Genomic DNA, 11,941 nt, shown 5'->3' with positions numbered 1-11,941 from the left:
AACGACCTGGGGCTAGACCTGCGTTGTTTATAGCCTAAGGAAGAAGGTTCAAACCTTGTGTACTTCTATTTCTTTAACCTAACACGCTCTCCAACGGGGGGGGGACTGCGGTTCGTGCTAACCTGTGAAAGGGGACTTCCTCTCAAGTCGTCATGTTGGTTTGAGCAGCAGAGTGCTGCTGAACGACGTGGTACCTTTGCATTCGCAGCTCAATCCCCCTTCAGTCTCCAACTGCTCTCCTCTCTTCCCTTCTGCCTCATTTCATTTCCTCTCATTTCCTCTAATTTCCTCTCCTCTCATCACCTCTCATCTCCTCTCATCCCCTCTCCTCTCCTCTCCTCTTCTTTCGTCAGTCTTCACTGCTGCGTTCTTTATGGAGATGCTACGTTTCTGTGGAGGTCTTTTCCTTCTTGTGGCCTCTGTCTCTCTGGGTGAGTATGGATCGACTCCTCAATGAGTACTGACAAACTTTTAATGAACATCAACAATAAATGTTGTAGATATTTTTGCAATGTTGCAAAGGGAATTGATATATGTTTCAGCTCTTTATTAAAATGTATTTGACAATTTATGACATTCCTTTCATTCTATCAACGTCTCTTTTAATGACCTTGTGAATAGAGTAAATAGAGCGTAATCTATTTATTGAGTAGTGCATGTTCATGTGAAATTGTGTGTCATGGCAGGGGGGAGGGGACTTTTGAGAATACAATAAATTCCTACTACTAATAATAATATATATCTTGCTAGATAATGAGATGCAATAGAGGAACAAAACAATGAATGAATACGATATCAATGGGAGATTATATTTCATTGCCCCCTCTGCGCGTTAAGAAGGACATCTCAATGTGTAACGACCCAATGGGAGACCACATGGACGTGACAGCAGGTTCAGCGTGAGGGTCTGTGTAGGCTGCATCAGCAGCAAGACGTGACACATCTGGCTGAGCGGTGTTTCGTGTGGCGGTGGATGGCACTGTGGCGGGGCCCCTCTGCTGCTGCGGTCGCGTTTCCTGTCGTGACTCACACGTTGCTTCAAGAGAATGAAAAGAACAGCGAGAATCGTGCTCACCTTGTGAACCGTCCTGTGGTGACTCTGCATTCCACCCCAGTCCCACTGACTGTATGCTCTGACTGTTCTCTGCCTCACTTTGGATAAAACCACGTGCTCACTGATTCAATGTACATGTAGCAATGTGCTAACATGTAATGGTTCTATTCATCCACTCTTTTTAGGAGCCATGAGGTCCGTCCAGGACAGACCTAATGATCCATCCATTGACCGTGTCATAAGCTGCTCCTCATTGTTTCAAATGACAAACAGCTCTTTCTCTTTCCCCCCCCTTCCTCTCCTCAGTCAGCCCCCGTCTGCTCGTGGATCAGGACCCCGGTGGACACGGTTACCAGCCCGCCCTGACACCATCCCAGTCTGTACCGGCCACAGGTGCCTCCCATTGGGTTACTGGTTGACTGAACATCTCTTAGACTCTCTTAGATTACCTGCATGGAAAAACACAACACATACATTTTCAGCAAACAGACAGTTTTTACAAAGATGCAAAGACAACTATTGTGTTCCAAAGGTGTGTGTGCATGTGTGTGTGTGTGTGTGTGTGTGTGTGTGTGTGTGTGTGTGTGTGTGTGTGTGTGTGTGTGTGTGTGTGTGTGTGTGTGTGTGTGTGTGTGCGTGCGTGCGTGCGTGCGTGCGTGCGTGTGTGTTCTAGGGACCTACCGGGTGGAAAGTCCTACCGGTAGACTCTGTTTAAAAGCCACGCTGGGCCTGGGTTACACTGTGACCATCCAGAAGGTATGGCGGTCATTTAAGCTCACGAGAACAACATCTTTACACATTTTTATTGGTTTAATATTGGCATCTATGGAACGAGGTATTACTTTTGCAATTGTAGATGTTTAGCATTTACACGGAACATTGATGCAATGTTGGTGTTAGAATATCTGAATCCTTTTATTTATTATTATTTTTATTTTTATTCTACATTATTAGTCCCATGAGACCCAAGATAGACTTTTTTCAATAGAGACCTGACCAACAAAGCAGACTGAATAACCTCATCTTTTTGCTCAACGTATAGCTCTTAAATGGTAGCTCCTATAATTGTAACCATAATGAAATGGTTGCATTATATTCTTGATGCTTTGTCTCCTGTGTGGTCAGAAGAGCTGGTACTTCAACGTGAACCCCTCCATGTTGCTGGTGTCTGGGTACTGTGGCACCGATGCAGTGACCCTCTCCCTCACACTCCCCAACAACTCAGCCAGCCTCCAGCTGACCTACACACTGGTATGAAACACACCCTGAACGCCCCCCCCGATGCACACTTACACCCTAGTATGACACTCACGTTGACCTAAGGGAGCGATATTGCTTTGCTGCATCCTCACACATCACTGCTTTAGTGAAACGTGTATTTGTATTGATTAACGTTTTAAATGTCTCTAGACTTGACATTTCTCGAGTCGGAACCAAGAGAGTACAGAGTGTAGCTGTCAGGGAAGGGTGGGGTCTTAATCTTGTGATGGCCGCTCAATAAAGGTCACCCTACAGTGAAATCATGTGTGGTGTCCCCTGGTTTAACAATGTTCGGTTATGTCACAGATTTTCTAAAGTGGTGAGACGGGGGGACATGTCTTAATGAAGGGTTTCTATCTCCAGGTGAACGGTGTCTCTTATGTCACCAAGCTGTCAGCGCACATCTCCCCTCAGCCAGCCTGCAATGGATGCAGCAGTAAGACCACAGGGGACTATATGTGTGTTTGCATGTGTGTGTGTGTGTGTGTGTGTGCTCCCGTGTGTCTATTTAAACAACATGTGTGTGCAGATGTTTTAAATGAAACAGGGCAATAACTATATGACACTCCTCCCCTCCAGGTAAGACGTACACGGGGCAGCTGAGCAGCAGCAGCCTGTTCGCGGCGCCCGTCGGGCAGAGCTACCAGTGCTCCTCCCAGAGCGCCTTTGAGACGACGGCGGAGCTGCAGGTCAGGCTGGTCAACCTGCAGATCCAGGCCTTCAAGGTCCCTGACGGGGGCTACGGCCAAGGTGGGTCCGCTCAGGGTCAGCTGGCCTCTCAGCGGGGGGTCAGTGTGAACGACCACATGACCACCAACTGATTTTTCACAAAATAGTTGTTGGATCGTGTAGCGCCACACTGTTAGTGTTTCAGATAAATAGGGATGTCCCGATGCCACTTTTTCACTTCTGATACCGCTACGATACCGCAGCTTTGGATATCTGCCGATACCGATATCCAGTGTTGTGTATGAACTGGTTCAAAAGAACTAGTGAACTAGTTCAAAAGAACTAGTTCATTGGAACAAGTTCCTTTTTCTATGAACTTTGAACAGAACGTGACATATTTTTAACTAAGGACCTTGAACTTGAGCTAGTTCTGAACTGGTAAACTATGAACGTGAATTCATTCATTTTCTTTTGCATGAACTGAACTTTGAACTTAGTTCATGTGAAGTGTGAACTTGCACAACACTGTATCAGCACTGTATCAGTCCCATACTTTGTTTTACTCTTGAACAAATAATAATAATCAAATCAAATCAATGGAAGCGCTTTGCTCGATGTAGTGTTCTTGGTAACGGCATCTTCACACGCTGCGTCCTCCGTCCCTCCGCCCCGTCCCCCCGTCCTGCGCCGCCGGGGACCAGAGGTGATGTGTCCGGTCGACTACAACAGCGCCATGGTACCCACAATCCTCTGGGCCACCGCCTTCGGCCTGCTGCTGATCGCCATGGTGACCTACCTCCTCGTCAAGGACCGGCGAGGGGCCGCCGGCTACCAGAGGCTGTGACACCGGCTGTGTGTAGCACACACGTACACACACACACACACATATACGCACGCACACAAACATACACACACACACACACACACACACACACTCACATACACGCACACACACACACACACACACACATACACACACACACACACACACACACACACACACACACACATACACACACACGCTGGCACACACACAAACATACACAGAATGATGAGTATGAACATTATATTACTGATATAGAATATACTGTATGTTATAAAATAGTCAGTGAATGTTTCTGAGGTTTGGTTTTGAGAGTTATTAACGTTATTCATCTGAGATGCTGTTATGTGGTATTTTATTTATTTTAAGTTCTTTCAATAAAGATAAAAGGGATTTTCGAGTGACCCAGGGATGACATTTTGTGGTGAAGTCGCTGAAGAATAGTTTCTAATACGGCACTATGGTCAAGAAGTACCAGAGCAGAAACAAATGGATCAGGACGTCTCTTTTCCACGATGGTGTTAAACTGGCATGTTGCAGAACAGGGGGGACGATTCCAGAGAGTAGGAGTCATTAACATAATAACATTAATCTCTAAGTCAACCTCACAGCTGAAAACCCTTTGGACCACTTAGTGGGCATTGGGTCAACTTGTATTTGGGTCTACCACTTGTAACTGAAAAGTTAAAATGAATGACAGAATTGTCAGCGAAGACAAATTTAAACTCTAAATGTGACCAGTTTAACCTTACAGAGTTAATATATCTAAGCCATAAACCCATCCACGCAACAATGAACAACATTAAAAAGTGATCTGAAGTGTCAACATCTAGAGTTCCCTTTGGGGTAACATCAAGGCCTTCAGAAATAACCCGGTCAAGGGTATGACCCTGACTGAGAGCAGGCCCCGCAGTGAGCTGCGTGAGTTCAAAGGTCGATGACATGTCAGTACACTGGTGTTTTATCAAATACGATTGTGAAAATAGCCAGTGACAAGGATTGAGCCATACTCCACAGAGTTGTAGCCAAAAGGTCACCAAATTCGGATATAAAGCCTTTTTAAGCATTGCGGGGCTGTAGACAGTGATTACTAGATAGAGATACAGATCTGATTACCAGAGCTAAGAACCAAGAAGCAAGTACAGTACACCTTTACATGATACACATCTGAAGACTAACCCTAACCACCCTTTTGCTATACCTGGTAGGCCTACAGTGTGAAAATGAAGATGATTATTATTTTTATGAATATGCCGGTGCTTGGATCAAAAAAGGTTGAGAACCCCCTGATCTAGCATACGCAGGCCAATGCTGCCTCTCTCTGTCTGTCAGCTGCACACGCTGAAGATATCCGGCTCTCCCATTGGTCCATCACGGTACGGATAGCAGTCAGGGCCAGGAAACACCAAACACTTCTTCGAAACACAATTATGTGGTCGCGTACATCACCCTGATGTTCACTTTAACACATAAATGCACATGATAACAGGCCATATTGCACCTCTGCTTGTGTGTCCTATGAAAAATAAAAATAAACACTATATATAAGTGTTGTTTATAAAGGTGCTGAATGCGCGTCCCCGACCCGCCGCTCGCTCCCGTCTGTCCGCTGCTAGTTGCAGCTCCTAAACATGGCTGCGCTCATTCTCAAGTTCCCCAACCTGCTGGGTTTGAGATTATCCCCACAGTAAGTTGCCCAAAGTCTATATTGTGTGCCATGCATTGGTTTGTGCATGTTGCTGTTCAGACCTCAGCTCCGCATCCGCGTGTTGAACACGGAGAGCTAACGGAGCTAACGGCTAAAGACGTTCTGGAGGCAGCTGACCCATAATAATAATAATAATAATAATAATGTGTGTGTGTTTAGATATTTACCTAATTTACCCCAAATCATTGATCTGTACTGCGACACTTTCCCTTGTTGGGCTTGATGTTAAGGCACTGGAAGAAGTTTAAACTAAGGAAGGCTTCGGCCACCTGAGATATGGACAAGGTTAAAGGTTATGATCTTGTGTTATTGAATAAGACAGCATTTCGGGTTCACTCAGTGTGTCACTCAGTGTGTCATAAACAAACACTCATGTCTTGACTGCTTCGTTGCCCTGAAATGCCCTTGATAAAACTGAACGGTATGAACTGTGATCTCTCTCTCTCTCTCTCTCTCTCTCTCTCTCTCTCTCTCTCTCTCTCTCTCTCTCTCTCTCTCCCCCCCCCCCTCTCCCCTCAGGAACCTGTCATGGACCAGGGGTGGTCTGAGGTTGGTTTCAGGAGGTGAGTGTCTCTGGGGGTTGAACTCTGTTGTCTGTGTTAATAATCAAATGACCTTGCATTCATGTAAAACACTTTGATTTACCGTTGGGCATATACTTGTAGATCTCTGATACGACGAAAAGTGAATAAAACAAATCTGTCTCTAATACCTGGGGCTTTATTCTGAATGTGTGTCTTTCACTGTTACTCATATAGCATTTCTTTAATTTATTTTAGACAATTAACAAAATAAATCATATCTGAGGCAACATCAGCAACGTTTGTATGTCACTCCCTGACCTGCCGTCTGTAGGGGTGGGGAGGATAGAGAAGGTTCTGATCGCCAACCGGGGGGAGATCGCGTGCCGCGTGATGCGGACGGCCAAGAGGATGGGCGTGCGCTCGGTGGCGGTGTACAGCGAGGCTGACCGGCACTCCATGCACGTCGCCATGGTGAGGTCTTCCATGGTTAAACTTCTTTCTTAATCCCCGTCTGTCTTGTCCCCATCTGCTGCGGTGTTGACATTGTGTGACAGTGTGAATGAATCAGAGCTGATCTCTGGAGTGTTGTGTGTCTGCAGGCGGATGAGGCGTACCACATCGGGCCGGCGGCCTCCCAGCAGAGCTACCTGAGCATGGAGAAGGTTCTGGAGGTGGCCAAGAAGTCAGGGGCACATGTGAGTGGTTTTAATGCACACATTGGGCTTCGACTTCTTCACTTCTGCACCGCCCACTGCAGTCTGACGTCACACACGACACTGTTATAACTATGACGTGACACTGTTATAACTATGACGTGACACTGTTATAACTATGACGTGACACTGTCATAACGATGACATGACACTGTCATAACGATGACATGACACTGTCATAACGATGACATGACACTGTCATAACTATGACATGACACTGTCATAACTATGACATGACACTGTCATAACTATGACGTTACACTGTCATAACTATGACATGACACAGTGTCATGTCATAGTTATGACAGTGTCATGAGTCACAATGTTACTGAAGTAAAGTTTGAGCGATAACGAGCTGCTTCCCGCCCTTATTGAGGTGCCGTTCTCGGTGGGGGTGAATACTCCCCCCTGGCTCGGACTTAGATTTTTTCTAGTTTAGCAGACGTAAAACATGTATACATACTGTACGTCATATAACAGTCTACAGCAAAGGGAAAAGTCGAAAAAGCATGATATGGGATCTCTAAGTGTGTGTGTGTGTGTAGGCTGTCCACCCTGGTTATGGCTTCCTGTCCGAGAACACAGAGTTTGCGGAGGCCTGTAAACAGGAGGGCATCATCTTCATCGGACCTCCTTCCTCTGCCATCAGAGACATGGGCATCAAGAGGTCACACACACACAGCCTTACGTTTGAAATATCTTGAAGAAAAATGTGTTTTATAATAAATAATTTTAACACACTCGCAAATATATATATATACAAGCCGTATCATATTTATACATCAAGTAACAATTATTTTTACCTTCACTTTAAAGCACGTCAAAATACATCATGGCCGCAGCTGGGGTGCCAATCATCGGAGGGTACCATGGGGAGGACCAATCAGACGAGAGGCTTCAAGCTGAGGCCATGAAGATTGGCTTCCCGGTGATGATCAAGGCGGTCCGTGGAGGAGGAGGCAAGGTACGTCCTCCACGTTAACATGTTAACGTCCACGTAACTGTCTTCATGAGCAACCTCTCTGCCTGTCATGGCTGAGCGGAAGTCTTTGAGTCTGGAGTCTTTTGAGGGTCGACCATCCGTTTGAAACATGGTGTGTGTCTGTTGTGTGTGTGTGTCTGTGTCTGTGTCTGTTGTGTGTGTCTGCGCAGGGCATGCGCATCGCTCGGACCGACGCAGACTTCCTGGAGCAGTTGGAGTCGGCGAGACGAGAGGCCAGGAAGTCCTTCAACGACGACGTCATGCTGGTGGAGAAGTTTGTGGAGGACCCCAGGTCAGCAGAGACACCGTCAGCAAACCGTCTGCTGCGCTCTCAGCGCAAAAGAGGATCTACTTCAACATGTGCTCATAAAACACTGTTTATAAATGTGTGTGCTCTCTGTGGCCCTCTGTCGCCCCCCAGACACGTGGAGGTGCAGGTGTTCGGGGACCAGCACGGCAACGTGGTGTACCTGTTCGAGAGGGACTGCAGCGTGCAGAGGAGACACCAGAAGATCATCGAGGAGGCACCGGGGGTGAGAGCCGCTGGGGCGCTGTGTGGACTGACTGGAACTGTGTCAGTGGAAGCACTTGTTCTTACTGTGTGTGTGTGTGTGTGTGTGTGTGTGTCTCTGTGTGTGTGTGTGTGTGTAGCCTGGTATCAGCGCTGAGGTTCGGAGAAAACTGGGAGAGGCAGCAGTCAAAGCCGCCAAGGCCGTCAACTACGTAGGAGCAGGTAGACTCGCACTCGCAACCCTCGTTCCAACGCATAAACGGAGGACACAGACGATTATCTTCATAAACCTGAGGTGACCTGCATGTCACCTCCAGACGACTGACATAGAGTGTGTGCGTGTGTGCGTGCGTGCGTGTGTGTGCGCGCTCCAGGTACGGTGGAGTTCATCATGGACGCTCAGCACAACTTCTACTTCATGGAGATGAACACCAGGCTGCAGGTGGAGCACCCGGTGTCCGAGATGATCACCGGGACGGACCTGGTGGAGTGGCAGCTGAGGGTGAGGGAGAGTGTGTGTGTGTGTGTGTGTGTGTGTGTCTCCACACTGCTGTATGGCTCGGAAACCTGGACAGTCCCTACCAGAGGCACATACGAACACTGGAGGCCTGCCACATCCGTTGCCTGCAAAGGATCCTGGGAAGACAGGGTGCCCTACACGGAGATCTTTGACCGGACCGCCACGCCTAGCATCGCCGTGCTCCTCGCGCAGAAACGTCTGCCCACCGCCTCCCCAGGCGCGTCCTCTCTGGCCAACTTCTGGGCGGCCGGAGACCTCAAAGCCCTCCTGAAGCAGTGCAACACTCCACCTGCACGGCACCTGAGTCACTGGCTGCTGATGGCCGTACCTGGAGGTCCTCCAGCCACCAGGGACCTCCTGACCTTCAGGAGCCCCAGAGAGGAGGACACAGCGACGTGCACTGAGGCAGTCAGCACGCTGCGGGGCCCACACACTCCAGCGCCACGCACCGCCGTCCCTCTGGTGGCAAAACCTGCGGAGCCCGCGTCGGTCTGCACAGCCACATGGCTACGCACCGCCGCAACACGCCCCAATAAATGTCCAGACGTTTAATTTGGAGCAACGTCATCGTCAAAATCGACGGACTGCCATAACGTGTGTGTGTGTGTGTGTGTGTGTGTGTGTGTGTGTGTGTGTGTGTGTGTGTGTGTGTGTGTGTGTGTGTGTGTGTGTGTGTGTGTGTGTGTGTGTGTGTGTGTGTGTGTGTGTGTGTGTGTGTGAATCCTCTCCTCTCGTCCACCAGGTGGCAGCGGGGGAGCGTCTGCCTCTCCTCCAGGACGACATCACCCTCAGCGGCCACTCCTTCGAGGCCCGCATCTACGCCGAGGACCCCAACAACGACTTCCTGCCGGGGGCGGGGCCTCTGCTGCACCTCTCCACGCCCGCGGCGGGCGAGGAGACGCGCATCGAGACGGGCGTGAGGGAAGGTAGGCCGCCACGACCACGAAGACGCAGACAAAGACGGAGACACTCTGGGCTCGTAGGAGAGGGGACGACGACGCGTAGAGACGTACGATCAGATGGAGAACTCTCTGACCGACCAGCAGGGCTCTTTGATTAACGCCGCCCAGAGTTAAGAGGTTTGGGGGATCGAGTGTGGTTCGATTCCCGTTACATGATTGGCTGACTGTGTTAACAACACATACACACCCAATCTGCCACGTCAGCACAGCCTCCTGTCCAATCAGAATTCATTATTATTACAGTCTGGGATTAGCAGCGACTGGACCTCGTTGGATCAGTCTGTGACTTTAGCGTTCACTGAACTCTGCAGCGTCTGGAGTCTTCAGCGCGTGACTCTCACACACGTCTCCGGTTCTGTTGGCCCCTCAGCCTGCGCTGAGGCAAGCAGAATTAACGTGTGTGTGTGTGTGTGTGTGTGTGTGTGTGTGTGTGTGTGTGTGTGTGTGTGTGTGTGTGTGTGTGTGTGTGTGTGTGTGTGTGTGTGTGTGTGTGTGTGTGTGTGTGTGTGTGTAGGGGACGAGGTGTCGGCTCACTATGATCCGATGATCGCCAAGCTGGTGGTGTGGGGCCGGGATCGATCGTCTGCGCTGAAGAAGCTGAGATACTGCCTACGACAGTACAATGTAACACACACACACACACACACACAGCCTACGACAGTACAATGTAACACACACACACACACACACACACACACACACACACACACACACAGCCTACGACAGTACAATGTAACACACACACACACACACACACACACACACACTGCCTACGACAGTACAATGTAACACACACACACACACACACACACACACACAGCCTACGACAGTACAATGTAACACACACACACACACACACACACACACAGCCTACGACAGTACAATGTAACACACACACACACACACAGCCTACGACAGTACAATGTAACACACACACACACACACACACTGCCTACGACAGTACAATGTAACACACACACACACACACTGCCTACGACAGTACAATGTAACACACACACACACAGCCTACGACAGTACAATGTAACACACACACACACAGCCTACGACAGTACAATGTAACACACACGCACACACACACACACACACACACACACACTGCCTACGACAGTACAATGTAACACACACACACACACACACACACACACACACACACACACACACACACACACACACTGCCTACGACAGTACAATGTAACACACACACACACACACACACACACACACACACACACTGCCTACGACAGTACAATGTAACACACACACACACACACACACACACACAGCCTACGACAGTACAATGTAACACACACACACACACACACACACACACACACTGCCTACGACAGTACAATGTAACACACACACACACACACACACACACACACACACACACACACACACACACACACACTGCCTACGACAGTACAATGTAACACACACACACACACACACACACACTGCCTACGACAGTACAATGTAACACACACACACACACACACACACAGCCTACGACAGTACAATGTAACACACACACACACACACACACACACACACACACACACACACACACACAGCCTACGACAGTACAATGTAACACACACACACACACACACAGCCTACGACAGTACAATGTAACACACACAGTCTACGACAGTACAATGTAACGCACACACACAGCCTACGACAGTACAATGTAACACACACACACAGTCTACGACAGTACAATGTAACACACACACACACTGCCTACGACTACAATGTAACACACACACACACACACACACACTGCCTACGACTACAATGTAACACACACACACACTGCCTACGACTGTGCCCACCTTCTCTCTCTCTCTCTCTCTCTCTCTCTCTCTCTCTCTCTCTCTCTCTCTCTCTCTCTCTCTCTCTCTCTCTCTCTCTCTCTCTCTCTCTCTCTCTCTCTCTCTCTCTCTCATTGTCTCTCTCTCAGATCGTGGGCCTCAACACCAACATTGACTTCCTGCTGAGCCTGTCGGCCCACCCAGAGTTCGAGGCGGGCAACGTGACGACGGGCTTCATCCCTCAGCACTACGACCAGCTGTTCCCCGCCGCCGCGCCGCCCTCCGGGGCCACGCTGTGCCAGGCCGCCCTGGGCCTGGTGCTCCGGGAGAGGGCCCTCACGCAGCAGTTCACCCACAGCTCCGCCGGTGAGTCCGCC

General features: G+C 49.0%; 2 protein-coding genes across 2 annotated transcripts; both read left to right on the top strand.

Annotated features, from left to right (window-relative positions):
* Positions 1–336: 336 nt before the first annotated feature.
* Positions 337–3,966, top strand: lamp3 (lysosomal associated membrane protein 3). The gene is made up of 7 exons (XM_084489865.1): positions 337–431; positions 1,361–1,447; positions 1,728–1,810; positions 2,180–2,305; positions 2,678–2,750; positions 2,894–3,064; positions 3,685–3,966. Exons 1-7 carry the CDS (start codon positions 374–376, stop codon positions 3,825–3,827), a joined length of 741 nt encoding a protein of 246 aa, XP_084345991.1. The 5' UTR covers positions 337–373; the 3' UTR covers positions 3,828–3,966.
* Positions 3,967–5,394: 1,428 nt separating this feature from the next.
* mccc1 (methylcrotonyl-CoA carboxylase subunit) lies at positions 5,395–11,938 on the top strand (the record flags this gene model as incomplete). Its single annotated transcript, XM_084489866.1, has 13 exons — positions 5,395–5,493; positions 6,034–6,077; positions 6,370–6,509; positions 6,638–6,733; positions 7,297–7,418; positions 7,568–7,715; positions 7,904–8,025; positions 8,155–8,266; positions 8,385–8,466; positions 8,619–8,746; positions 9,507–9,690; positions 10,241–10,350; positions 11,714–11,938. Coding segments are annotated over exons 1-13 (1,569 nt in total), but the record flags the coding sequence as incomplete, so codon positions are not given.
* Positions 11,939–11,941: the final 3 nt, after the last annotated feature.

Source organism: Micromesistius poutassou (genome assembly GCF_964030765.1).
Source record: "Micromesistius poutassou genome assembly, contig: SCAFFOLD_1582, whole genome shotgun sequence".
NCBI lineage: Eukaryota > Metazoa > Chordata > Actinopteri > Gadiformes > Gadidae > Micromesistius > Micromesistius poutassou.
This window is presented reverse-complemented; position numbering and strand designations above follow the sequence as displayed.

Coding starts and splice junctions, on each gene's coding strand:
- lamp3 (XM_084489865.1), top strand. CDS start 374: ATGGAGATGCTACGTTTCTGTGGAGGTCTTTTCCTTCTTGTGGCCTCT. Junction 432..1,360: donor TGTGGCCTCTGTCTCTCTGG/GTGAGTATGGAT, acceptor TCCTCTCCTCAG/TCAGCCCCCGTCTGCTCGTG. Junction 3,065..3,684: donor TGACGGGGGCTACGGCCAAG/GTGGGTCCGCTC, acceptor GCCGGGGACCAG/AGGTGATGTGTCCGGTCGAC.